The sequence below is a fragment of the Silurus aristotelis genome (assembly GCF_946808225.1).
Source record: "Silurus aristotelis genome assembly, chromosome: 8".
Classification (NCBI taxonomy): domain Eukaryota; kingdom Metazoa; phylum Chordata; class Actinopteri; order Siluriformes; family Siluridae; genus Silurus; species Silurus aristotelis.
In genome coordinates this window covers 6,379,906-6,406,652 of record NC_139581.1, presented here as the reverse complement: position 1 = coordinate 6,406,652, position 26,747 = coordinate 6,379,906, and the positions used below count along the sequence as shown (strand labels likewise).

The 26,747-nt window shown below is 37.9% G+C and overlaps 2 protein-coding genes across 11 annotated transcripts in view; one reads left to right on the top strand and one right to left on the bottom strand.

Moving 5' to 3' along the window:
- Positions 1–26,747, bottom strand: part of LOC310729677 (uncharacterized protein) — a 298,178-nt gene that overhangs the window by 194,548 nt on the left and 76,883 nt on the right. The gene's annotated exons all lie outside the window — the stretch shown is intronic.
- frya (furry homolog a) overlaps positions 1–26,747 on the top strand; it is a 90,679-nt gene that overhangs the window by 62,678 nt on the left and 1,254 nt on the right. For 4 of the 9 annotated variants that reach the window (XR_014534578.1, XR_014534579.1, XR_014534580.1 and 1 more), the window contains exons 40-60: positions 1,419–1,620; positions 2,549–2,670; positions 2,798–2,985; positions 3,088–3,182; positions 4,286–4,899; positions 5,537–5,634; positions 5,726–5,896; positions 6,349–6,489; positions 8,046–8,228; positions 10,257–10,427; positions 10,905–10,979; positions 11,066–11,236; positions 12,847–13,053; positions 14,383–15,151; positions 16,552–16,712; positions 18,091–18,334; positions 18,564–18,713; positions 20,072–20,170; positions 20,251–20,334; positions 24,053–24,163; positions 25,572–25,780. Coding sequence is in view for 5 of the 9 variants with exons in the window: in XM_083547711.1 (XP_083403837.1) it covers positions 1,419–1,620; positions 2,549–2,670; positions 2,798–2,985; positions 3,088–3,182; positions 4,286–4,899; positions 5,537–5,634; positions 5,726–5,896; positions 6,349–6,489; positions 8,046–8,228; positions 10,257–10,427; positions 10,905–10,979; positions 11,066–11,236; positions 12,847–13,053; positions 14,383–14,526; positions 16,552–16,712; positions 18,091–18,334; positions 18,564–18,713; positions 20,072–20,170; positions 20,251–20,334; positions 23,786–23,803; positions 24,053–24,163; positions 25,572–25,780 (3,658 nt within the window). In the remaining 4 variants the exon portion in view is untranslated. Of the gene's footprint in view, positions 1–1,418; positions 1,621–2,548; positions 2,671–2,797; positions 2,986–3,087; positions 3,183–4,285; positions 4,900–5,536; positions 5,635–5,725; positions 5,897–6,348; positions 6,490–8,045; positions 8,229–10,256; positions 10,428–10,904; positions 10,980–11,065; positions 11,237–12,846; positions 13,054–14,382; positions 15,152–16,551; positions 16,713–18,090; positions 18,335–18,563; positions 18,714–20,071; positions 20,171–20,250; positions 20,335–23,785; positions 23,804–24,052; positions 24,164–25,571; positions 25,781–26,747 lie in introns of all 9 variants that reach the window. The other 5 variants (XM_083547715.1, XM_083547713.1, XM_083547714.1 and 2 more) reach the window with 2 other exon arrangements.

The following is a 26,747-nucleotide window of genomic DNA, read 5'->3' as shown; positions in this document are numbered from 1 at the left end:
AGACTTAACATACTTCTCAAAGCAGAATACAGCACTGCTATTCTAATCTGTCTCGATGGAGAAATGAGGACATGCTTATCCGACGAAAATGAATGCCGAGCCAAAAACAATCACGTGTATGGGGAGTCTTGATTAGAGCCCTGATTAGAGCATTCCGACGCGCTGTTTTTATCTTCCGGCCCTAAAAGGCTGGTGTGTGTGTGTGTGTGTATGTGTGTGTGTGTGTGTGTGTGTGTGTGTGTGTGTGTGTGTGTGTGTGTGTGTGTGTGTGTGTGTGTGAAAGAAAGACCAGGTCTTGAATTTGTCGCTCAGTTGAGCATGTCTGGTCTCAGCCAAACTGACACCGATCATATATTATTCACTGTACGCTGTCATAACACTGTGACTGAGATTAATACTCGCGTCATGGCTGCCAAATCACTTTGCCTCCGGTTATGTCTTGTTATGTCAAAATAACCAGCTGAATCAGAGTCACTTCATCTGCTGAGTTTCAACCTTTTTACGTAATCATACATAGTTAGAAATATACACCACACACACTCTGTCCTTGTATGAACTATGAATTTGGGACAGGGTTTTAAAAAGTCTTAAAAAAAAATTTTGTACGCATAATCAAATGCCAGATAAGATTATACATCAGATATCGTTTACATTTATTACATTTCGCAGATGCCCTTCTTTAGACTGACTTAAATCTAATCTCATTCATACAACTGAGCAGCTATGTGGTTAAGGGCCTTGCTAAGGGGCCCAGGAGTGGCAGTGTGGTGTGTCTAGGATTTGAACTCACAACCTTCAAATCCAAAGTCCAATACCTTAACAACTAATCTACCACCTCACCTACCACCTATATTACATTGATACATTTTAATATAATTTATTATCCATTTTGCTTCATAATAATATATTACATTTGTTTATTTTCATTTATTACATTTGTTATATTTACTCATTATTGCGTGAGAATGAGTGAGAAAAGTATGAGTGTGTTTCCGATGAACTCTTTTTGTGCTCATCGCTTGTATCGCCATTATGCTTCATGATGTAGTTGAATGAGAGATGATTTTGTTTGACTTCGTGTGGGGGACAATTTTTAGACAATTATACTTTGTGAGTCTAATTTATATGCAGTCTTTTAACTCAAACCCTCTGCGATTATGGATTATGGAAGCTATTAGAGGGTAGATAATCCAGATAATCCCCAACCTGGGATCAACCCCAGTCCCAGTTTTTCTGTTCATTGAACTTGTCATGAACAGCATTTAGGCAGAAATAACTGCCTGATCAAAGTATGATCAATATCATTTACATATTTGCCCTTTATAAAAGTTTTTAATGGTGGACCATATATGCATAAAGCCCAAACCTGCTTTAATAAATCACCCCCATCCCCCAAACCACACATATCATGTTTTCAGGTGGCGTGGATTTCCTGAGGGATGCCCAGGCGTCTCCGGTGCCAGACTCTGGATTAAGCTCCTCGTCTACTTCATCGAGTCTGAGTCTGGGAAGCAGCAGCAGCAACCTGCCACACTACTCCACTGAAGAGTCTGAGACTCTGGAGAGCAGCACTGACACAGATGAGAAGAGCAGCAAGCTTGTGGAGTTCCTCAGCACCCGGTAAACTCTCGACATTTGGCTTTGGCTGACACCAAGTGGTTACCTGTAAACAGTGGAAGTGTTTGAAACAAAGCTATGCTTTTCTTAAAAAGCGTGTGTGTGTGTGTGTGTGTGTGTGTGTGTGTGCGTATATATATATATATATATATATATATATATATATATATATATATATATATATATATATATATATATATATACACACACAGTGTAATTCTAACAATTCCACTCACAAATCTGACTTTTTTTCACAATTCTGTCTAAATGTTTCGTGATTCCGACATTATTCCTTGCAATCCGATATTTTTTCTCGCACAATTCTGACTTTTTTTTCCGATTCCGACTGTATTTCTTAAAATTACGCTTCTAATTCTCACGATTCCGACTTTTTTTTTTTTACACAATTCTTATTTATTAATTTTTTTTTAATTCTCCTTTTTTCTGCCAATTCCGACGTTATTTCTGTTCATTTTGACTTTTTTTTTTTTTTTTTAGTAATTCAGACAATTTCTTTCTTGCAGTTCTGACTTTTTAACATTAAAGCTCAAGATACTTAGAATCGTATAGAATTTTTATGTTAGAAAATAACTTGTGAGAAATCAAGTCAAATTTGTGAGAAATAACGTCAGAAATGAGAGAAAATTTTGGGAAAAAAGTCACACAAACTATGTTATTGTGGTGGAAACGGGCCTTCATATTGTTTGAACATTTTTTCATTTGTTAGTGTTAAACATTCGCATTATTTGTCCCTGTGTTAGTTGTTAAGTTACAGAAATAGTCCAGCACTTTCTGACCCAACAGCATTACATTTTTCTGATCATAAGCTAGAATTTTACAAACAATAGATGTCATATCCCTTTATTTTGCTGAAGCCTTATTATAGAGCTCACGTTCATTACGTTCAATATTTATTCTATATTTCCTTCAGGCCGTTTGGTCCGTTGTGGTGTCATGAAGACATCAGTCCTAAGAACCAGCACTCAAAAAGCACAGAGCAGCTCACCAACTTCCTGCATCATGTCATTTCTGTGTTTAAAGAGTCCAAATCAGGCAAGTGCTTCAAATAAAAATGATAATTACTATAATGTATTAAAATTACAATACATTTGGAATAAAATAAATATACTTAATTTAATAAAATAGCGTTAGTGGCTTGTATGTGTGTCTTTGCATTCAGGTTCATGTTTGGAGCAACAGCTGAGTGAAATCGCTCTGCAGACAGCTCTGTGCAGCTCATCCAGACATTACGCCGGCCGTTCCTTCCAGCTGTTTCGTGCTCTGAGGCAACCGCTTTCAGCTCTGGCCGTGTCTGACCTGCTCTCTCGCCTTGTTGAGGTGGTTGGGGAACATGGAGAGGAGGTGCAGGTGAGGCGAATAAATCTCTAGATTTTAATAAATTCTTGTAATTTGATTTGTCTTGCTAAAGCTGGTAACAGTAATGCTAATTCATGTTTCTGTTCTTCTCAGGGTTATGTCATGGAGCTTCTCCTAACGCTCGAATCCGTAGCAGACAACCTCGCGGAGTGCCTGAAGAACAATGATTTAATGACCGTTCTTACAAGGTAAGAGACACAGACCTTTTCGTTTAGGCTTCATGTTTTGTTCATAACAGTGCAGTTAAATTATCAGGTGATCAGCCACCAATTCAAATTTCTAATTTTATATTCAAATTTCTAATTCAAATTCAAATTTAAATTTCAAATTATAAATTCAAATTGCAAATTACAAATTCAAATTTCTAATTCAAATTTCTAATTTCAAATTCAAATTTCAAATTATAAATTCAAATTACAAATTCAAATTTCAAAGACAAATTACTTACTTTTTATGACTGTCCAAAATCTAAACATGAAATAAATACAATATAAGATAAAAAATAGGAGTAAAAAAAGGAGTAAAGTAACGTAAAAATAAATATAATAAATATTATATGTGTTAAAATATAATAAAAGACTTCTGATTTGAACAGTACTTAAGTATTTTACTTTTACTCACAGATGCATTGTCCTCAACACCAAGTCACATCGTTAATAAAAAGCCAAAAACAGTTGCTTTGTGAGGTTTTATTTACTAAAATACAAATCAAATTGAACACCTGAGCAATTCATTCACCGAGATCAACACATCAGCCTCTTCACTGTGCCAGAATGAACCAAAGATCAAACAAGTCATTCAAAAAAAAGTATTAAAGCAACCATTAAAAATAACGTATGTTCAATTAACAAATAAAATTACAGTTTTATGTTACAAAGTAGAAGAACTGTTATAGCGATTGCGATGTCGCCACTTCTGCAGAATGAATTAGCCACGAATGGTATGCAAAATAGTAGCGGTCAATGCCATATAAAATATAGTGGACTGAACAGTACATATATTAATCATAAATGTAGTTTACTAGAGAGCAAAAGTTGCTCATATCTGATATTAATTAAAGAACATTTGGTGATATGGTAAAATAATCAATAATACAGTAGGTAGATGTGATATATAAAGCATAATTTCAGCATTTAGTGAAACATTATTCCTCATATATTATAGCTATTTCTCAACACTAGTATGTTTTTCTGTTTATTTAAAGCACACCATAATTTCTTTTCATTTTTATCTTTAATGCTGTTGAAAGCTAACTTAATTCCTTATGTAAAAATTGAATATATTCTACCAGGGCTCCTTCTCCAGACCTTCCCGCTGATGGGAAGCTAACAATGAACAGAAAGAGCACCAGTCAACTGGATTTGGTTCCTGGCTCAGGAACGACATCTGAGCGAATCCGCCACCAGCGAAGCTACTCTGTGCCTAAGCGTTTTGGCGAGGCAGATCGATCCTCTGAAGTCCCTCGCAGTGCAACCCTGGACCGTCTCCATGCCCACGCCCATCGGCGACCGGGCAACCTGACCAAGCTTCACTCCCACTCCTCCACCTCCTGCACTGACGACGCACTCTCTCTCAACCCAACCAACGCCAACCATCCTCGTAACCTCCTCGCCACCATTTTCTGGGCAGCCGTGTCCCTCATGGAGTCTGATTTTGAGTTTGAGTACCAGATGGCGCTGCGCTTGCTGAGCAAGCTGCTCACCCACATCTCTCAGGAGAAGCAAGAGTACCTTGAAAAGCTGGAGAAGATCCAGAGCCAGCTAAGGTGGATTGGATTCTCCGGGCTCCAACAGCTTCTGCTCAAGGGATTCACGTCGGCTTCAACCACAGAGCTCACGCTGCAGCTATTCTGCCAGCTCACGCCCATCTCCCGTCTGCCTGTAGTGGACACCACCCAGTCCATAGGTGTGCAGTTTGCGTGCTTACTTGGAAAATGTAGACTACAACTTGCTTATTTAAAATAAACTTTTCAGTACGAGGTATTAGCTTGAATAAAGTAGCATTTAGCATAGCTCTAACGAGTAATGTTGCATTATATATGAAGTCTATGCATAAAATAAAGTAAAGTAACCCTAATCTAGTAGTATTTACAATGGTGTCACATGGTTTCGCATTCCTAATTATGCTTCCAAAAGTCTGATAATAAAAATAATAATAGCTATAAATGGGTAATAGCGATCACATGTATGAACTAATGAAATTTTAATTCGATCTATTAATATTAATCGCTGTGTACCTTTTATAATATCGTAATATCGTGTTAATTATGTAATACTGTGGTATCTTAGTGGTTGGTATTGGAAATCGAAGAAGGTTATGAATTCAAATGCCAGCACCACCAAACCGGCCCTTTTGGCCCTTGAGTAGGGCCCTTAACCTTCAACAGCTCAGGTGTATAAATGATATTATTGTAAATTGCTGTACAAAAGGAAGTCTAATAGGCGGTGAATGCAAACGCAGTAATACTTTAACGATGCAGATAGCCTGAAAAGCTATTTTATTTTGTATAATGACTCGACTAATGTCCTGTTGCTGTTTCCAGGTTTCCCTTTGAACATCCTCTGTCTCCTCCCTCACCTAGTCCAGCACTTCGACTGTCCCACTCAGTTCTGTAAAGACGTGGCTGAGAGGATAGCTCAGGTCTGCTCTGCTGAACACCAACACCATTACAGCGATCTACTAAGTAGAGCGTTGAGATTTTTCTTTAATTATTTCTCGTTTTCATATTCAGGTCTGCCTCGATGAGAAGAACTCAAAGCTCTCCAACCTGGCCCACGTGATGATGCTATACAAAACACACTCGTACACACGTGACTGCCTGTCCTGGGTCAATGTGGTGTGTCGCTACCTGCATGAAGCCTTCAGTGAAAACACTCTGTGCACGGTGACCTACATGGCTGAGGTAAACAGCACTTTTTGTTTCAATGTTATTTTTAGTAACAAACTATTATTAAAAGGGTTAAACGCAAATACAATAAAAATTGAATGGCATTAAATAAAAAAAGTTTACATAATTATAAACATAATTAGAAAACAAATTTAGGGACATTTGTTTATGTATTTATTAATGTATAATATATATATATATATATATATATATATATATATATATATATATATATATATATATATATATATATATATATATATATATATTTGTTCGTATGGTTGATTATTTATTCATTTTATTTTAGTATTTTTATTCCCCAATTCTCTTTAAAAATTTGTGTATAATATTTAGCAGTTTTCTGATAAACTACTTTCAAACAGTATGAGTACAAGACAGATGTTTTATATGAATGTTGTACTAGTTGACGGTGTAATGTAATGCTGGTGTGATGAAATGTGTTGCAGTTGTTGGAGAAAGGTCTTCCCAGCATGCAGCAGAGCCTCCTTCAGATTATCTACAGTCTGCTTACACATATGGAGCTTAGTGGCATCCAGGCCAGGAGCTTCAACACTGATGTTCTCAACACCATCGAGAAATTTGTTCAGGTTTGATGAAATCTGTTACTTAGTCTCTCTTAATCATTTTCCAACACTCTGCAGTGTATTATAGATAGATAGATAGATAGATAGATAGATAGATAGATAGATAGATAGATAGATAGATAGATAGATAGACAGACAGACAGACAGACAGACAGACAGACAGACAGACAGACAGACAGACAGACAGACAGACAGACAGACAGACAGACAAGACAGACACCTGACAAGTATGGACACCTGACCACAAGTTTGATATGAGCTTTTTGAACATACCATTCCACATTTAGTCCTCATTAGTTGTCACAATAACCTCCACTCTTCTGAGAAGATGTTGAGGAGGCCTGGGGTGCAGTCAGTGTTCCAATTCACCCCACAGGTGTCCAGTAGGGTTCAGATCAGAGCTCTATAAAGGTCACTGAAGATCTTTTACTCCAGCCCATATAAACCCTATAAAACATCTTCATGGAGCTGGTTTTTTGCACAGGGGCATTGTCATGCTGGATCACGTTTGGGTCTCCAAGTTTAAGTGAAGGGAAAATGTAACATTACCATCTACAAAGACGTCGTATACAGTTGTGTGCTTTGTTGTAAGAGTTTATGGAAGAACTAAATATGGGTGGCATAGTCAGGTTTCCCAATACTTTTGTCCTTATAGTGTAGATTTTAGCAAGGTTTCACATTCTTTTGTTTATTTTGTAAGTGATTGTATGGCTTATACATAATAATTTAATGGAAAAACATTTATTTTCTTTACTTTAGGATGGTGAGGAGGATGTCAAATGTTTTCTTTTATTATGCCCCTTTTGACACATGTAAATGTCACCTATACTGAACCCTGATCTATCAAAAATTGTGGGTCTTGGGTTTTGTCCAAGTGGACCTACGTAGCTCAGGGCATAACTAGGGTCCGACATAGACAGATTTTTGTGTCTATTTATGTTTCAAAATCGTGACCAGCTGTCATGATCTGTGAGCTTTTAATGTACTGGGATTAGCTGTTTTTTTTTTTAGCTCACCTGGTTTGTATTATCTTGTTTGATTTTAAAATTGTGCTAATTCATTTCCCAGAATGCTCGGCTTATCTTTTCCTGTTTTTCAGCCTTTTCCATGCTTTTGGGCAGTAAATTCAGAGACACACCCAGAAAGTCTCTGTAAACACTTGGCTAGTCTCCACATAACTGAGGCCTACATACACACACACACACACACACACACACACACACACACACACACACACACACACACACACACACACACACACACCCCACACACCCCACACACACAGAAGGAGACTTAGGTGCTTGCAAGAAGGCTCCCTGGTTGCTTTGTATCTATATTAATGTTTCTGTGTTTTATTTTATTTTATTATGTCTGGATTGAGTGTGTGTGTGTGTGTGTGTGTGTGTGTGTGTGTGTGTGTGTGTGTTTGTGTGTGCGCGCACCCATGCAATGTTTGTATTTGTTTGCATACCTGCACGTGTTCTGTGGATGTTTGTTTATTTGCGTGTGTGTGTGTGTGTGTGTGTGTGTGTGTGTGTGTGTGTGTGTGTAAATTCCAGACGGCGCATTGGAAGGAAGCTTTGAACATTCTGAAGTTAGTTGTGTCTCGATCTGCCAGTCTGGTTCTTCCCTCGTCTCCTTCCAGCAGCAGAGTCTCGCATGTGGACGTGAGTCGCGTGTGGGACGCGGCATCCAAAGCGCTTCCCGGAAAAACGCTCGATTTCCACTTTGACATCTCAGAGGTGAGTATGCTTTCTCTTCGTTTCCTCTTAGTCTGTCATGTTCTTGTCTTTTTCCTCGTCTCTTTTTTTTCTTGTGCGCTTTCTGAGAACGTGTGTGGATTTTTTTTTTCTCCGAAAAGGAGACCACCCAGTCCTGGCATGCTTGCCCAGAGTTTCCAAATGTTCCTAGGCGGGGTCTTGATCGTATTCCTCTGCCGTATATCTGTAGCCTTGCTGCCAGGGAGCTGTTTTTTTCTTCCTTTTTACTTCACACTTCAAAAGAAAGCAGGCAGTGCAGCATTGGTTTCGAGGCACTGGGTGTTGTGTGGGAAAGCCCAGCTCTGTCGCTGTATGGGAACCAAACACTGAACTGTTTGTGTGCTGCATGAATTCCAGGAAATGATGTCAGTCCGGTTTTCGGTGCCCCGCATCGAGAGTGAGAGTCCCACATCGCTCATTGAGAGGCTCGAAACAGATCTCACCTCTCTGTCAGATACAGAGTGCAGACTATTCAGCCTCATGGAAGCAAGAGAGACAAAAACAAAGCTAATTCAGAAATCCAAAAGGAGTTGGATCCTAACCGAGCCTGTCGAGTTTGATCCTTCTTGGCACCCAGTCTGATAAACGATTTCTAAACCAAGCTACTGAGCACACACGAGCAGAGCTGGAGAGAAACGTGCTCCAACACGTGCAGTGTGTGACTGATTAACAAAGGCACTGGTTTAATGTCTTTCTATGTACTGAGGAGAAAAGTGATTGTGATCGTTTCGTTTGAATTGTGTATTGTATTTAATTGTATTTGTATGTAGCTATATATTTCATATAATTATATAGTTTATATAGCTTTAGGTCAAGGGTTTCCAAAACTTTTTTACTGTGAGGGCCATATAATTTTTCTCTTTCTTTAATGGGGTTTTGGGTTGGTCTCTAATTGAAAATAACTTTGGCCAGAGTGACTACAAGTATTATTGGTATGTTAACGGGTATGTTGATTAATAAATATTATTATATAATTAATAAGTTATAAACATCTCAGCTCAAAATCTTCAGCTCTGCTACCTCCAGCTCCACCTCCTGTCTTTTACTCAATGCCACTGTCTCTAATCCATACAACATCTCAGGTCTCAGCACAGTCCTATAAACTTTCCCTTTCACACTCACAGATACTCTTCTATCACAAATCACTCCTGCTATCACTCTTCTCCACCCACTCCACCCTGCCTGCACACTTTTCTTGACTTCTCTAACACACTCTCCATTATTTTGCACTGTTGACCCCAGGTACCTGAACTCCTCCACCTTCTCCACTTCTTTTCCCTGTAACCGCACCACTCCACTGCCCTCCCTCTCATTCACACACATGTACTCTGTCTTACTCCTACTGACTTTCATACGCCTTCTCTCCAGCGCATATCTCCACCTCTCCAGGATCTTCTCCACCTGCTCACTACTCTCACCACAAATCATAATATCATCCGCAAACATCATAGTCCATGAAGACTCCTGTCTGACCTCTCGTGTGTAAAAACAAACTGCACGTGGTGTTAGTGATTCGCCTCTAGAGGCCGCTCTCGTAAAAATAGCGGACCGGAAGCCTAAAAACTATCGGTATGGATTTTTGCTATTTAGTTCCAGCAATCAACTATTGGTGCCTTAACCTTTAAAAATAACTAGGGGGAAATTTTAGTTTGAAAGCCAACCTTTATTATCAAATGCAGATATGATATGAGTAAAACATATATTTAAAATTAAATTTGCTTAATATGTTTATTTTTGTTCTAAGGGCCATACCAGGCTGTGTTCAGCACACGGACTGTAGTTTGGGGACTCCTGCTTTTGGGAAATCTCTTTAACAGACAGACAGACAGACAGACAGACAGACAGACAGACAGACAGACAGACAGACAGACAGACAGACAGACATATATCTCACAGTCTGTAAAAAGTCAATGTCCATTGTGAAAAGCACTATATAATTAAACTTGTACATATAAATAGATGGATGGATGGATTTGAGTTTGTGTGTGTGCTTGTTTTGTTTCTCTCCAGACTCCGTTAATTGGCCGGCGCTATGACGAACTGCACGGCTCTCCAGGTAGGGATGAGAAGGTTGGAGGTGTGGTGGTCGTGACCCGCAGCACCTCTTCTACCTCCTCTGGATCCAACAACACGAACCACGTGCTGGTTCCCGTCAGCTGGAAACGGCCGCAGTCATCTCAGGTGTGTTTTGAACACATTTATGCAGAAACACAGCTATTTATACAGTATTAAAAAAAATATAATAATAATAATAATAATAATAATAATAATAATAATAATAATAATAATAAATAAATAATATATATATATATATATATAGTACATATACTGATGTATATTATACTCATAACATATCTGGAAATGGTTTTATATAATTATAAATAGACATTTTAAACGTCATTGTTTGATATATAGTTTGCAAAGTTTATAACGTAATGATTGAAAGTCATCAAGGACTTATTCATAACACATTATTATAGCTTGAGGGGGCTTAAGGGGGCTTTTTACTTGTCACATGTACATTATAACATAGTGAAATTCTTTCTTAGCAAATATATGGTTCATAGAAATGTTGGTGTTTGTTTAAACAGTGGTGTTTTTGCATTTCCATTTTATTTTTTAACAACAACTTGATTTCCTATTTTTCTCATTCTGTAGAAAAGAACAAGAGAGAAGCTGGTGAACGTGTTGACTCTGTGTGGACAGGAAGTGGGGCTGAGCAAAAACCCTTCAGTCAGTAAAACTGAAAAAAACATAATAATAATAACAATACTGTAAAATAAAACAGATTTATAACGAACCCTCATTTGAATCTCCAGGTGATCTTCTCATCCTGTGGAGAACTAGATTTGATTGATCACCAGCCAAGTCTGGTGTCTTCAGAGGACGGGATTCGGGATCCAGATAACATGGATGACACGACCTCCGAACAGCAGTTCCGTGTCTTCCGTGACTTTGACTTCTTGGACGTAGAGTTGGAGGATGGAGAGGTATGACACCTTTTTACTTCTAACTAAGCAGAAACATGAAAGTGTATCTTCTCTGTCCATCCATGTTTCCCTATTGAGTGATATCTCTAAGGAGGATTGAATGTTTGTAGGATTTATATCAAACTTTCTTCGCAAATAGCAGATGATCTGAATAGATTTTGCGATTGATCCGAAAAGAGTCAAGGTCACAGCAAGGTTAAATGTCAGAAATAGTTTTCCTTCAGCAAATTTCTTCCTGTTTGTTATACAAAGAGTTGGAGTTCAGCCATCTTTGTTTAAATGTTTGAGTTCAACAACTTTTATTGATGACGGGCAGAAATCAGTGCAGCCGATGACCGATATGTTTGGCAAATTTTCTTTTTTTCTTCCTTATCATTTCATAAAATCAGTTCATAAATAAAAAGTGATACTGAAAATTGCTGGAATTAGACATTTACTAAACAACACAAGCCTCTCCAATCGGTGCGCTTCTTAGCAGGTTTTAGTCCCCTTTGCCTACCTGAAGTCTAAACTACAGCTGGTTAAAGGAACAATACATTTCCAAAAAGTTCCTCTCATTTTCCTTCCGAATGTTTTTTCATTCTCTGTCCAAATGTAGCATCTTATATAAGCAATAGTATATTTGAGGCTGGTTTAAGAACGAAGGATACAAACTTAAGTCTTAGCGTTTTTCCTAGGAAGCTCCCACGTAGTTCTCTCCAAAAAGCTAGCAAGCAAAGTGGAAGATCACAGGGTTATGCCAGTGGAATCTGCTCTCAGATGCGCCTGCGTATAAATCTGCCTATTTTGCAGCACAATCCAAAAGGCCAATGCCTACACATTAAATAATCATCGACCTCTGGTGTTGTCTCTGGTCTCTATGGCTTATGAATATGTTAACTATATGATACCCCATCAATCTGAGAAGTTCAACAATTTTCCACTGTATGCTAATTTTATGAATTATAAATGATGTGCTCAGATTTTCCTTCGCTGCACACAATAATGTTCTACCACTATTCCCAACCTGAACATTTGTCACACCTTGAATATGATGTTATTGCATTGAAAACAACATGACAAAACGTTTGTCTCTAACATTTTCTCCAATGGTTCCCTCTCTTTTTGTGTATGTCTGTACTATGAAGGAGCTACAGGTAAGCTCTGGTTGTGTGCAGTACAATGATGTGTACAGTATTAAGCAGTTTTGAAGAATGTGTGCTTGCAGGGTTGTGCATGGTGTTATTCCTCCTGTGCATGGTTTGATATGGTTTTTGAGCACTAAAGGTGACTGGAAATATGTTTTTTCAAATTGATAAATGATGAGGCTTATGATGAGTAAAATACAGCGATGGTTGATTTAGTGCTCATACCAAAGACGGAGGTTTGTTATTTCCATTCCTCTTGAGGGTTTTTGCGGCCTCAGCACAGGAGTGCATGCAATTCTGGTTTCACTAATGCACCTTTTTGTCCTCTATTCATTCCAGGATTCTTTTGTTGGACAGTCTGATTTACACACATGGTTTAGGGTAGATGTATGGAAGAGCATGACACTGCTTGCTTTTTTTGAGTGTGTGTTTGGAATCATGTGTATCTGTTCCCCAATCTGCTTTTGTGTGTCTCTGTGCCAGGGGGAGACGGTGGACAGTTTTAACTGGGGGGCAAGGAGGCGTTCTATAGACAGTCTGGACCGTGTGGAGCAACGCATTCTAGAGGAAGATGAGAGTCAACAGTCAGGCAGCTCACCCGGCCTCAGACCGATCATCCGCCATGACTCTGATGAGTCCTCAGAAGAAGACTCTCTTACTGTCAGTCAGATCCTGGCCTCCTCACAGCTTGTGAGTTTAAATCAATCACGCTGCTTTGGTGTCTATGTGGTGTTTTTTGTTTTGTTTTTGTTTTTGTTTTTTTGTTTGATTTTTTTGTTTGTTTGTTTTTTTTTTTTTTGGGGGGGGGGGGGCATTTTTTCACATATTAAGTGCTGACCACATTTTATTTAATCTCAATGTTTGAAAGTAGCAGATTTATGGTTAAAATGTTGGATTTCTGATCAGAAGTTCATGAGTTCAAATCCCATTACCAAGATGTCACTGTTGGTCCCTTGATCAAGGCCAGAAACCCTCAACTCCTCAGTTGTAAAATTGAGAATTGTCACTCTCAAAGTGACTCTGGAAAAAAATTGCCAAAATTCCATAAATGTAAATGAAATTAAAACAGGAACCATGTAAATTCTAGATTTTATTCCTTTCACTACTTTCAGATGTTGTACCTTCTGGTACTCTCATTGGATTTGTGTGTTTTGGGGTCATGGCTTTGAATAAAACAAAGTGGATCAAAATAACTTGCTCTAGAACCTTTAGATGGGTAGAATTAAAACATGTTAGTAAGGTCTTGGTTAAGGAAGGTGAGGAACCAAAACTGCTGTCTTGCTCCTTGTCAGCAATACTTCAAGTTTCTGGAATAAATTTAAGTGATGAAAAAAACATTCATCTATTCAATATTTCACCAATTGGTGTTTTAATGAAAGTGTTGAAGAGCACTGTTTCACTGATCCAAGGCCATTAGGGATGTGTATCTCCATTACTGAGGCTGTTGCATAGCTAATGATTCGGTACATTGTAATTTCAATTTTATATAAAAAAATAAAAGAATGCAATACAATGGAAAAAAATAGGATGCTATGAACGGCAATATGGTACAGATGGTTAACTTTTATTGCTTTGGTTCAGACCGATAGCAAATCACAAATTTACTTAAGAGCCTTCTGACTTCTAACTCATGGCCCTTTTACAAACAAGCCTTTGCAGTGCAAAAAAAACCAAAACCACAAAAACAAAAAGTCTACCATTGCAGCTTTACCTCTGCCATGTTAATCTACATTCTATGCGTCTCTCAGGACACGGCTCGGTCTCCGTAGTGTTGTGATAAAATAAGTTATAAAATGTGTTAAAAAACGATGCTTCCTGATACAACTGCATGTTCTGAATTCAGGTTTTATGCCGATGCACCAATGCGAATCATTGAATTTTTCCATCCCTAAAGGAAATAGCAAATCATTTACACATTTAAATAATAAATAAATAATTGCCCCATCAGCATATCAAAGTTTCTTCTATTTCCTTTGTCATCTAAGGCATTTGCAAGTAAATCTCTGTTTCTCTTTCCAGAATGTTATGATGACCCCCCCTGAGAAGGTGAACCACATGGACTCACTTCCTTCCTTACTAGAGCCTGTGCCAGCCAATCCCCTCTCTCTGCCCCCATCAGTGCCTGGTCTTCACACCTCCACGCCCGAGGACTCGACCCCACGGGTGAATAAGGCCTTCAGAACGGCTGACTTCTGGGGGCCGAGTCACTCCTACTCCTACCGCACCTCCATTCTCGAGTTTTTCACTAACCCTGCTGATTAAACTCACTTTCTGCCTTCACTTTCGGGAATTGATTCTACTTTTAGCTTTGCACATGGTTGAGGTTTAACATCTTACAGCCTTATGGTTGATGCTGTACATTTTGGTTTTTAACAGCCTGACTCTTTTAAAGATCATGGCAGGATTTGGGATTTCTCTTCACATAGCTGCATGAAAATCAGCGAACTTTATCATTCTATATGATCTTAATGGCTTTAAGGTTTCATCTGGCTGCATTAATTGGCATTGCTTTGGGTTTGAATACAGTAGAAGCGTCTTTTCTTCTGCCACTACGGCAATGTGTACGTCTTCTCGCTGGGGTGGATGGGCTCGGGGGCTTCTCTGCATGTTAATAAAAGCTTGGTGCTGTATAGGAAGAGAGCGTACACATTGCCTGTGGCCTCATATATTAAACAAGATCACTGGGTCTTAGTCTTTCAATGTTTTTCACACATTTCTCGATGATTTGAGCATAATAAATACCCTAAAGAAAACAGAAACCCAACAAGAAGAAGCTTAGTCTAAAAAGGTCAGTGTATCCATAATTTATTCCTCTATGTTTGTAGAAATTTTGCAATGAACACCTTTTGTTTTTAAAATATTGTTTGCTTAATGTAATGGCTTGGTTAGAAAAACTTTAACTAGTAAAATAGTAGCCAATCTACAAGTGATTGACAAGTAATACAAATCTTTTCTTTTCTTTTATATCTTCTATATATGGAAGACCGACTCTTCATAAAGTTGCTTAGGACGGCATTGTTCCGTTTTTCTTCAATCTCACTTTTATTTATTGATTTATTATTTTTTCACTTAAAATCCACAGAGAGACAGCTTTTCTAATTTATATATCTAGATTATTCCTAATATACTGCTTTTTAGGATTTTTATAAAGTTGCTTCAGATGACATTGTTTAGTTTTGCCAATCTCACTTTTTTTATTTATTTATTAATTTTTTTTTATATATATATATATATATTTGTATACATATTTTTTTATTACAAATCAGCAAAGATCCATATATTTTTTTTTCAATAAATTAGATCTATATTCCTCCTAATATACTGCTGTTAAAATGTGAATGTCATTTTCAACAACAACAACAACAATGTTATATTACCTTAATTTACATAAAATTTATTTACATAAAATCTGGTTCCTCTTAAAGTTTCTTCGTATACCATCTCATGGAGATTTTTCTATACTGTTACCACTGGCTTGGAAAAACCTATACGCGTAAAGGGTTTAATTTATGATGCAGTTTCTTTAATTCTGCAAACCTATAGATAATGCTAATTGTTAAGTGCTAAATAATCAAATTATAATTAATTTGCATATAGTCAGAATAGTAATTGTACTTACTATAGTACCTGTGGGAGGGGCAGGAGCTTTGTTTTTCTGAATTCGGAATAATGCATTTATATTAACAATTTGCGGACAATAAAAATAAATAAAGGTTAAAAAGAATAAGGTGGGTTTTTTTTGGGTTTTTTTAGTGGCCATGTCACAGTCGTCATTAATACATAATGCAGCTAAAATAGTAAAATAATATATTAGTTATGATGATTATTTTTTTAATTAAATTCTGTACATCATACAGTACCTTATATACCAGACTTATGCAAACGTATGCAACATTAAACATGCCTTAGTGACACTGAGGGTAAAATTGTATATAATTGTGCATATTTTTTGTTTTGTTTTCAATTAAGATAAATGTTCGTACCACATAAAAGGACAACCACAAACGCACAGTAAACATGCATGAGTGTTTGCTTGAGTGCTTATGCATAATTCAGTTATACACTGCTGGCACACACTGTTTACTTTTCCAGTTATCGCTGTTTACTTATCCAATGGAAGACCAGTGTGTGGGGCTTTTTCACAGCTTCCAGTAACTTACACAGCTTTTCATCGTGTTTGATTATTAGACCGAGCTATCGGCAGAGGACGAGGACACGAGCCTCCATGAGGATGAGATCTCCCTCTGCATTACCGAGCTTCCCAGTGGCTTTGACCGCTCTGACAGTGTGTCTCTGGATGTTCATGGGGAGGATAAAGATGATGGGAGGCCCACCTGTCCACCAAGAAGGTCTGGGCATTAAAGAGCTTCAATATTGAATATGATTTATGAATTATTTTCTTTTTTCATGACTATGTGATAACTTGAGATAGTAAATGTATACATTTCTGATAGATAGATAGATAGATAGATAGATAGATAGATAGATAGATAGATAGATAGATAGATAGATAGATAGATAGATAGATAGATAGATAGATAGATAGATAGATAGATAGATAGATAGATAGATAGATATGCAACATTTTTTAGTGCAGACGTTGAGAAGTACAAGTAAATGCAAATGCTGAGTACACCAGTATATATATTTACATATAAATAAATTATTAGTGCAGATGTATGTAAGGCACAATATATATAGAGAATGAGAGGTATATACATTTACTATATGCAATATTTACATTGTATGTACAACTGTACAGAAGTTATACACAGTGTTTATACAGTGTTATAAAGTGTTCTAACGGTGTAGTGTAGAGTTCAGCTGACCCTGAACCTGCTGGTTCTGGTGCGTATGTTCCTGTATCTGCTTCTTGATGGATGGAGGTTAAACAATTTGTGACTGGGATTATATTTTATATTATATATGTATTAAATTAATTATGGTGTTTTAAATTACGTAAATCATCAAAACGGAACCTTTTTTTCACACGGACTGTTTTAACTGACGCATGTGTGCATCATGACGCATTTTGGTGCTTGATTTGAGACTTCAGGGAAACAAATATTTATTGATAAAAAACAAAATTTTGGGCGGAGATAAATGTCTGTTTATTATATCTAAGTAAAGAAAGGATGTTGTAAAAAAAAAAAAGTGTGTTGTGTTAAAGGTTTTTCTTTCGCCTCTTTTATATTCATTTATTTATATTTTTACTAAAAATAAAAATCTGTGTTGTTAAAATGAATTCGACAACCCTAATATATATATATATACATACACACACAGTATATATAATTGAGACCAAAATAAAATAAAAGCTTTGCTTTTTTATTACATTTTTTATTTTATTTGGTCTCAATTAATTATGGTTTTAACTTTTTTCTTTGTTCTTTATTGCTATGTCACTATAAATATATAGCTATAACTATTAATAAAAGTTGCTGGCTTCAATCGTTAATATCTGCCTCTTCTTGAATCACCTAAACTAGCACTTATTTTTCTCTATTTATGTATTAAAAAACTCCCAACAGAGTTTTAGGCTGGTAGTATACTAAGTCTGTAACCAACTGTAGTTAAACCAGTGTTGCTGTATTCATCGATAGAGACTTGAAAGCACTTTTCTACGTCGCTCTGGATAAGGGCTTCAGATAAATGTCGTAAATGTAATCATCTTTATATAAAGACCCTGTAACACATCCGATGATCTTTTTCCTCTTTTCCTTTCAGTCGCTTTGGGGATCAGCACAGTCCGGGAGCAATGGTTGAAGAAGACAGAGAGGATCTCCTGCTTGACTCTCGTTCCTCCTCCCCCCCTCCATCTCCCTTCTTCTCTGCCATTCTGGCTGCCTTTCAGCCGGTGGTGTGTGACGATGCTGAGGAGGCCTGGCGCTGTCACCTTAACCAGCTAGTGGCCGACACCGACGGCTCCTGCGCCATTTACACCTTCCACGTCTTTTCTTCGCTCTTCCAGGTAATGATGCGCTTCACTCCGGGGCGTGTATTTGCAGAAAATCTTGAAACACGTCTGGGTTTGTAATCAGGATGGTTCTAAAATGCGTTTCTGGGAAATCTGGATGCTGTTGGTTTCATTCCAGTTGGATGATTTCCACCAACAATCTGTGGTTTATTCATGAATCCATTTAGCTGTGCTTTAGTTCCTACAGCTGACAGGCCTGGGTGTGTGCTGTGACTTCTTTTAGAGTATCCAGACCAAATTCTGTGCCCTGACGTGTGACGCTGCCGGCTTCCTCAGTGACGGACTCCGTGGCATAGGAGCAAAGTTCGTCAGGTCGTCGCAGATGTTAACGTCGTGCTTCAAGTGTCCCACTCTGTTCATAGACGCTGATACAGTGAGTAACGCTAGAACTATACGAGTGTTACAGCCACACAAACACAAACCCACTGAAGGTATTGCTGAGAGCAGATGAATAATCATTGTGCTTATTTAGGATATAATACTGTAGATAAAGTTTGCGATGTGGTTTTAATATCTAAGATGTGATTAAGCAAGAATCATCCACTTAAGTGATGCAAACACATCTGAAGAGGATTTCCTGTGATTATCGAAGGAAGGAAGGAAGGAAGGAAGGAAGGAAGGAAGGAAGGAAGGAAGGAAGGAAGGAAGGAAGGAAGGAAGGAAGGAAGGAAGGAAGGGAGGGAGGGAGGGGAATGGTGGAAGGAAGGATGGGAAAAACTGAAGAAGGAAGAAATAGAGAAAGGAAGAAAACTGTATGAAGAGGGTAGAAAGGAATGGAGAAAGGAACAAAAGAACAGAGGAAGGCAGGAACGAGGGACGAAAGAGGTTAGGAGGAAGAAAGGAGGAATAGAAGAGAGCAAAAAAAGCAACTGAGGATGGAAGGGGAATGAAGGAAGGAACGGAAGAAGGAAGGATGGAATAGAGAAAGGAAGAAAAAGGAACAGAGAAGGTAAAAAGGAATGAAGGAACAGAGGAAGGCAGGAACGAGGGATGGAGGAGGGAGGGAGGAGGAATAGAAGAGAGCAAGAAAGGAACAGGGGATGGAAGGGGAATGAAGGAAGGAATAGAAGAAGGAAGGAATAGAGACAGTTAGAAAAAGGAACAGAGAAGGTAAAAAGGAATGAAGGAACAGAGGAAGACAGGAACAAAGGATAGAGGGAGGGAGGGAGGGAGGGAGGGAGGGAGGAAGAATAGAAAAGAGCAAGAAAGGAACAGAGAATGGAAGGGGAATGAAGGAAGGAAGGGAAGGAACAAAGTAAAAAAGGAAAAGGAACAGAATGTAGAAAGCAATGAAGGAACATAGGAAGAAAGGATTAGAGAAGGGAAGAAAAAATAACCACAGAAGGTATAAAGGAAAGAAGGAACAGAGGAAGGCAGGAACGGGGGACGGAGGAGGGAGGGAGGAAGAAAGGTAGAATAGAAGAGAGCACGAATGGAAGGGGAATGAAGGAAGGAAGGGAAGAAACAAAAAAAGGAAGGCGAAGAGAAAGGAAGAAAAAGGAATAAAGAAGGTAGAAGGGAATGGAGAAAAGAATGAAGAAACAGAGAAAAGAACAAATGGAGAAATTCAGAAACGGAGGAAGAATAGAAGAGATCGAGAAAGAAACACCGTACAAATAATGTACATCGTTTGTTCCTCTTAGAAATAGATCTGATCTTTTTTCCTGCTTTATTATATATTTCTGTACTATTAGTTACACCTTATGACCTAAAACCTTCTCTGCGTCTCAGATTGTCTCCTACGGACTTCTGGAAAAAATGAAGTTCAGTGTATTAGAGCTTCAGGAATACCTGGACACCTACAACAACAAGAAGGAAGCAGCCATTTCAGTACGTGTAGCCATTTTCTCCCTCATTCTCGATTCCCCCACCCGATCTTCTCCTAACATCTCACTTTTGATGCCTTTCAGTGGCTGCGCAACTGCAAGACTACTTTTCCGAAAGGTTCAGCAGACGGGATCGTCATGCACCACAATTCCGAGGTTGAAGAGAAGGTACAAATCCATGTCGACGTGTCATAATAATCATCACAGACTCAAATCATCTCGTAATGTGATCTGGAATGTACCAAATCGATAAAGTGGATCTTTGTAGGCTTGCCTGCTGCCCACTTCCTGTTATTTAATCCAGAATTCCATGTTGTACGTTGTCACTGATCGCCATACTGTTATGTATGTATTGACGTAAGACTTTGTTTCCATGGTAGCGAGTGGGCGATGTACAGTAAATGTGTCATGTAGCTGCATAACTGTGTTGCACGTTATTTATTCTCACCTGTCTGTATAGATATGACCAGATTAATTTCATTTTTCGTCCTAATCTATCTCTCACGTTTCCTGCCTGTCGGTTGTTCTGCGGTAGTTCTGTGAGTGAACTCACTGTCTTGTCCTCTGACTCTTGACCTTTCAGCCTGTTTTCAGAGCAGCCTTGGAAGTTTGGAAAGAAAATAGAAAAAACTCTCATTGTTCTGGAAAACTCTGCTGGGGCAGAAGAGCTTAAAAAGACGTGATTTATGCAGGAAGATCTTACGCTTGACCGCATTACTGAATAATCATTGCTTCCTCGTATTTACACATCTGGAATCAATCGCATTTCAGGATGTCATTAAATACCTGGAATCACCTACGGGTAGTTCTCATAACGCTGCATACAACCTACGTACCGTAAACCAACCTGGCATCGAGGGGGAAAAACTATTCCATAGAATCCAATCATTCTTAGAACTTTTTCAAAAAAAGTGAAGTAAAAAAAGATTTCAAAATTTAAGAGAATTTAAGATGCCATGTTGGAGAGCTACTGTTGAGAATCCTCCCTGCCAACTAACACAATCCTACTTACACTATATAGACAAAAATTTTGTGGTCACCTGACCAAAAGATTCATGTGCTTTCTGAACATCACATTCCCCATTTGGTGTTATAATAACCTCCACTCTTCTAAGTAGATGTTTAACTAGATTTTGGAGTTTGTCTAGATTTTTGTGTTTCATTCAGCTATAAGGGTATTAGTAAAGTCAGGTATTGACACTGGTGGACAGTAACGAAGTAACTGTAATTCGCTGTTGGAATTAAGTACCGTGTTTTTCGGACTATAAGCCACTACTTTTTTCCTACGTTTTGAACCCAGCGGCTTAAACACGAAGCGGCTAATTTATGAGTTTTTCCCGTTTTCACAAACTTCAAGCCAAAAAAACTGAACCCCATAACATTAGACCAATTAAATTTCCAAACGGAAACGAAAAAACGCACCTCACCTGTCTTCTGAGCTGCACGGCATTGTTCGAAAAACTTCCACCGGTGGTGATTTTTAAACGCATGACGATGCCAAAAGATAAACTCCCGAGAGAAATAGTTGTGAAAGGAAGGAGGAAGACAGTGAACAATGACTTTCTTGATAGGCTACTGTTTAGATACAAGCCGTTGTAACGCGTTGAGTCAGGGTGAAGGGATAGCGCGCTAACACTAGTTGCAACAGAAATCATATAAGCACAGACAGGTTTCCAAAACTGGTGCTTTTTTTATTTTTCTTGGCAACAGCGTTACGGGTTAGTCAAAGAAACTTAGAAATGAGCATCAGAAAATAATAAGGACATATTCCTCGGTCTTGCACACGTGCAGTAATACCGGAAAATGCGGCGGCAGGCTTTTCCCAAAATGCCGCTCTGCTCTTAAAGGAGCCACAACATATTTCACCCGTTACACCGTGTAACAGACACTGTCTTTCGTTAAAGCCTGTGTAAAGTTCATTAGGTTCAGTGTAGCGGCTCATAGACAGGTGCGGCTTATTTATGTTCAAAATATAAATCTTTGTAAAATTCAATGGGTGCGGCTTAAAAATGGGTGCGCTTTATAGTCCGGAAATTACGTTAGCTTTTTTGTGTATCTGTACATTACTGAAGTATTTCCATTTGGATGGACTTTAACTTCACCACATTTCGCTCTTTTTCATTCAATTGTGTAAAAACGTACGCTCTGTTTTGAACGTGTTTCGATCGCCCCCTGGTGGTATCATGTATCTACTTAGCAAGAACGATCAGATCAGCATCAGTTCAACAGCATTTTGAAAGAATAAATGATAGAGAAATCTCCGGACTGAAACTCACCTTAACGCCCATGTCCGTATTTGTGCCCTTTTATTTATATATATATATATATATAGTTGAAAAGAAGGTTTTGGGCTCATGATCATTTGGATTTATCACAATCAGTGTCTCCTCATTAATTTCATTGTATTCAAAGATTGTTGTGCTGAGAGTCACATTAGTGTCTTTTCATAAACAAAATTGAGTTGATTAAGCAACGAGTGTTTGTGCTAAAAATAGGAGCATAGCCACAATAAATCACAGAGCGTCAGATACTTAATGCAAATAGTTTACTACTTTTGCTCAAGTATAATTTTAAATCAAGCACTTTTTACTTTTGCTGCATATTTCACCGAATGAGGCTCTACTTCACCACAAATTATAAATGTAGGTGAGGAAAGGAGGTTAGCGCTCTAGAGCAAAAGATCTTCCACTGCAACCCATGTAAAGCACATCTTCACAGAGCTGGCTTTGTGCACAGCGACATTGTAGTGCTGGATTTGACAGGTTTGTGTCTCCTAGTGAAGTGAAGTGAAGTGAATTGAAGTGAAGTGAAGGGAAAATGTAATATGTAGTGAGTGGAAAAATTGATCTCTATCTGTTTCTACTTTCTGCAGAGTTTTTTAAACGTGTTTTACACATTTGTCCATCACAAACGCAACCCAAAGACATGCTATACATTTGTGCATCTTGTGGTAACAGTTTGGTGGAAGAATCACATACGGCTGGAAAAATCAGGTGTCCCAATACTTTTGTCCATAGAGTGTATTGATATATTCAGTAAAATCATATACTATATGAAATAAACTGAAAGTGTACATCAGCAGTTCACTGATGCTTTTTTGCTTGTTATAGCCCTACGCCACAATGTCATGTACACTACTACGCTAAAAACCCCTCACAATGTTTCCCTTTCCTGGTACTCAACTTGGCACACCTCACTTCCTGAACCAATCAGCCCTCTCTTGAACGCTAGCTCATGCACAGCAGGTTTCAGCCTGTCAGTGAGCAGTCAGTTTACCCCTCTGCGTGTGTGTCATCATGCAAACACATATTAGCCAAGAAGTACAAACTAGCTGTAACAGGTCTTGCTGTCCCAGTAGAGTCTCTATGAGAGGGCAGTGCTGTTTCTGTGCTTGGCTTGAAATACGAGAGCGGTAGTGTTGCCTCATATTTCATCTTTGTTTGGCCGTCCTGTCAGCTCCGTCGTCTTCTGCCCATGCATGTGTCAATCGAACCGAGCTCTTGCTTAATCCTGCCTTGTCTGGATGGCTGCATGTTGTTTTTGTTTTTTTCTTTTCGATCTTAAACTTTTTCTCTCCTGAACTCTCAACTTTTCCCCTTATAAACGACCTGCTTTGTAGCAAATGGAAACTCTTGCAGTAAGTCTCACAAAAACTTTTCTATAACCCTATTCCAGCTCTGGATTAGCCATTTTGATTTGTACAAGTTTTTTTTTTTCTTCATATTGTCACCATTTCTGTCTATACACACATACCTTTAAAAAAATGGCTGTAGTTAAAAGCATGATAAAATAAATTGGTTTTTGCTTTTTTTTTAATATTGTGTGTATTCATTGAAGCAAACACTAATTGTGTGATTATTTTTATTTATTTTTATCATAATTTTAGCAACTGGAGCTGTGTCAAAGACTGTACAAACTCCACTTTCAACTGCTCCTGCTTTTTCAGTCTTACTGTAAACTGATCAGCGAAGTCTACGCGATCAGCTCCGTCCCAGAGGTACGACCTTCATTAAAAGGACACGTGCTGATTCAAGCTTGTATCTTACACGGTTTGCTACGTAGAACGTAATTTCTAGTAGAGGTCGACCGATAGTGGATTTTACAGATGCCGATAGCTAGGACGAATCGTACTTGCTGATACAATTAATCAACCGATAGATTTTAAAATAAATACTTAATAAAAAAAAAATTAAAACACTCTATGGAAAATAGTACTAAACACAAAAAGAAAAAAAAAAACATTACTGAATCATGAAAATGTGCTCATTTCTAAATGTGCTTAATTCATATAAATATCAGTGCCGGTCCCAAGCCCGGATAAATTGGGGAGGGTTGCGTTAGGAAGGGCATCCAGCGTAAAAACATGTGCCAAATCAAACATACGGAGGATCCGCTGTGGCGACCCCTAATGGGAGAAGCCGAAAGAAAGTTTATGTTAATTATACTAATAAATATTGAGGAAAATAAAAGACATTCAAACTGAAACCAAAAAGATACCCTTTTAATAAATACAAACAGTTACATCCAAAATGATTAAAAATAAGCCACTTCAACTAAATAGCATGTAATATCAGTGATTCGCCTCTAGAGGCCATGCTTTTACCGAAATAATGCAACCCGGAAAAACTATTGGTATGGATTTTTGCCGGTGACAAATAATTCGCAAAACTGACCTGTATTTTTAAGAATTCTACACGTTTGGAATTGGGAAATTGTGGCAAATCAGTAGAAAACATTTACACACTAACAAAATAAATTAGGTCCATTGCCAGGAGTCAATGATTCCTATTGAAGCTGAAATATAATATAAGTTGAATATTTTTTTTTCTTTTTTTCTAAAGCAATATATAAGTTTACCACATTATTTGCTTTGATTATCACATATTATTCATTTATTTATTCTATGGAAGGACATGGTTAACCCTCCTATTATCCCCTAGTTCAACATCTGTAAAAAATATGATTAACACAATTTTTTTTTTTTTGCTTCTGATTGAATGACTTTTCCTAATTTCATGTGGACAACTCAGTAAACATAAAATAAAAAAAAATTATATATTTTTTAATGCCCTACACATTTGGTAGCATTGGTGTTCCTTGGGGTCAGTTTTTAGCTGTGTTACATATAAGAAATATCAAGATTTTACACACATTTGCTTGTTTTGTGTGATATTGAGGTCACTATAACATGCTATAATTTTATGATATCCACCACAACTATATATATTCAGTGTAATATTCAAAATATAAAAATTTTACTCTGCTTTTGTATCAGATTGTATGGGAACAGGAGGGTTAAACCATGAACAGTGTCGATGTAAAAGGAATAAACAGCTTTGATCCTTAAACAAAAGGGGTTTATATGAATTAATGGAGGGTTTTGGGTTATATTTTTTCCCCTCTAGCTGGTAAACATGTCCAAAGAGCTGGATGAACTTAAGAGTAAACTGAGAGAAGCGGCAGCTTCGGTAGCAGGAGAGCATGCAGTGCAAGACGCTTCCAACACATCCACTGATCCCTCGTTCAGCTCGTCTGAGGCGGCTGTGCAGGCCATCTTAGAGAGCCTGAGGAACAACGAGTTCTCCACAGCCATCCTTTACATTCAGGAGTGCCGGTATGGTATAAGTATTTCTGCATTCTTTAGCCAAAGCAAATCCAAAAACAATATTAAGCATTGGTTAAATTTCTTTGTAACCTCGTGAGAGAGAAAGATTTTAAAAAAAAGATTATACAAAAAAAGACCTTTTACTTAGCAGATTTGCTGAACTGTGAGTGTAAATCTAAAAAGATCTAAGATGTTGTGCTAATTTATGAGTTGCTCCGGAGCTCCTGGTTCCACAACTCCAACTGACTGTTGGAAAGATCTTTAATTGTAATCACACACTCTGGTGCTCAGGATATTTTTACTGTATGGTGTTTGTAATGTTTTAATGGATTATAACGACAATCTTACTGTCACCCAAATGAGGATGGGTTCCTCTTTTGAGTCTGGTTCCTCTCAAGGTTCCTTTCTAATTACATAAAAGGAAGTTTTCCCTTGTTATGTTGCCCCAGGCTTCATCATCAGGGATAAACACACTACATTTAAATATACAGTATACAGACAAAAGTACAGTACGTGGTTCTTCTCCAAAGCTGGAGGCCCATAGTTTGTATAGTATGCCTTTGGATGGTTTTTATGCTTTGGAGAGGAAGCTCTTGAGTGACTGCAGTAAAACCCTGATCTGATCCCTACTGAACACCTTTGGGATAAATGTGAATGCTGAATGCACCCCAGGTCTCCTCACGTACATCTACATCAGTACCTGCTTTTCAGAATACCCTTATGGCTGAAGAACACAAATATCCAAAATCTAGTGGAACATCTTCCCAGAAGTGTGAAGGAAATTATAAGAGCAAATTTGGACTAAATGTGGAATGCAATGCTCAAAAATCACATACTATACTTATGACTTATGTCCACAAACTTTTGGTAATGAATGTAATTAAATTTTGTTCTATCATTTTTACATTCTGTAAAGCTGCTTTGAGACAATGTCCATTGTGAGACATGCCATAGAAATAAATTGAATTGAATTAAA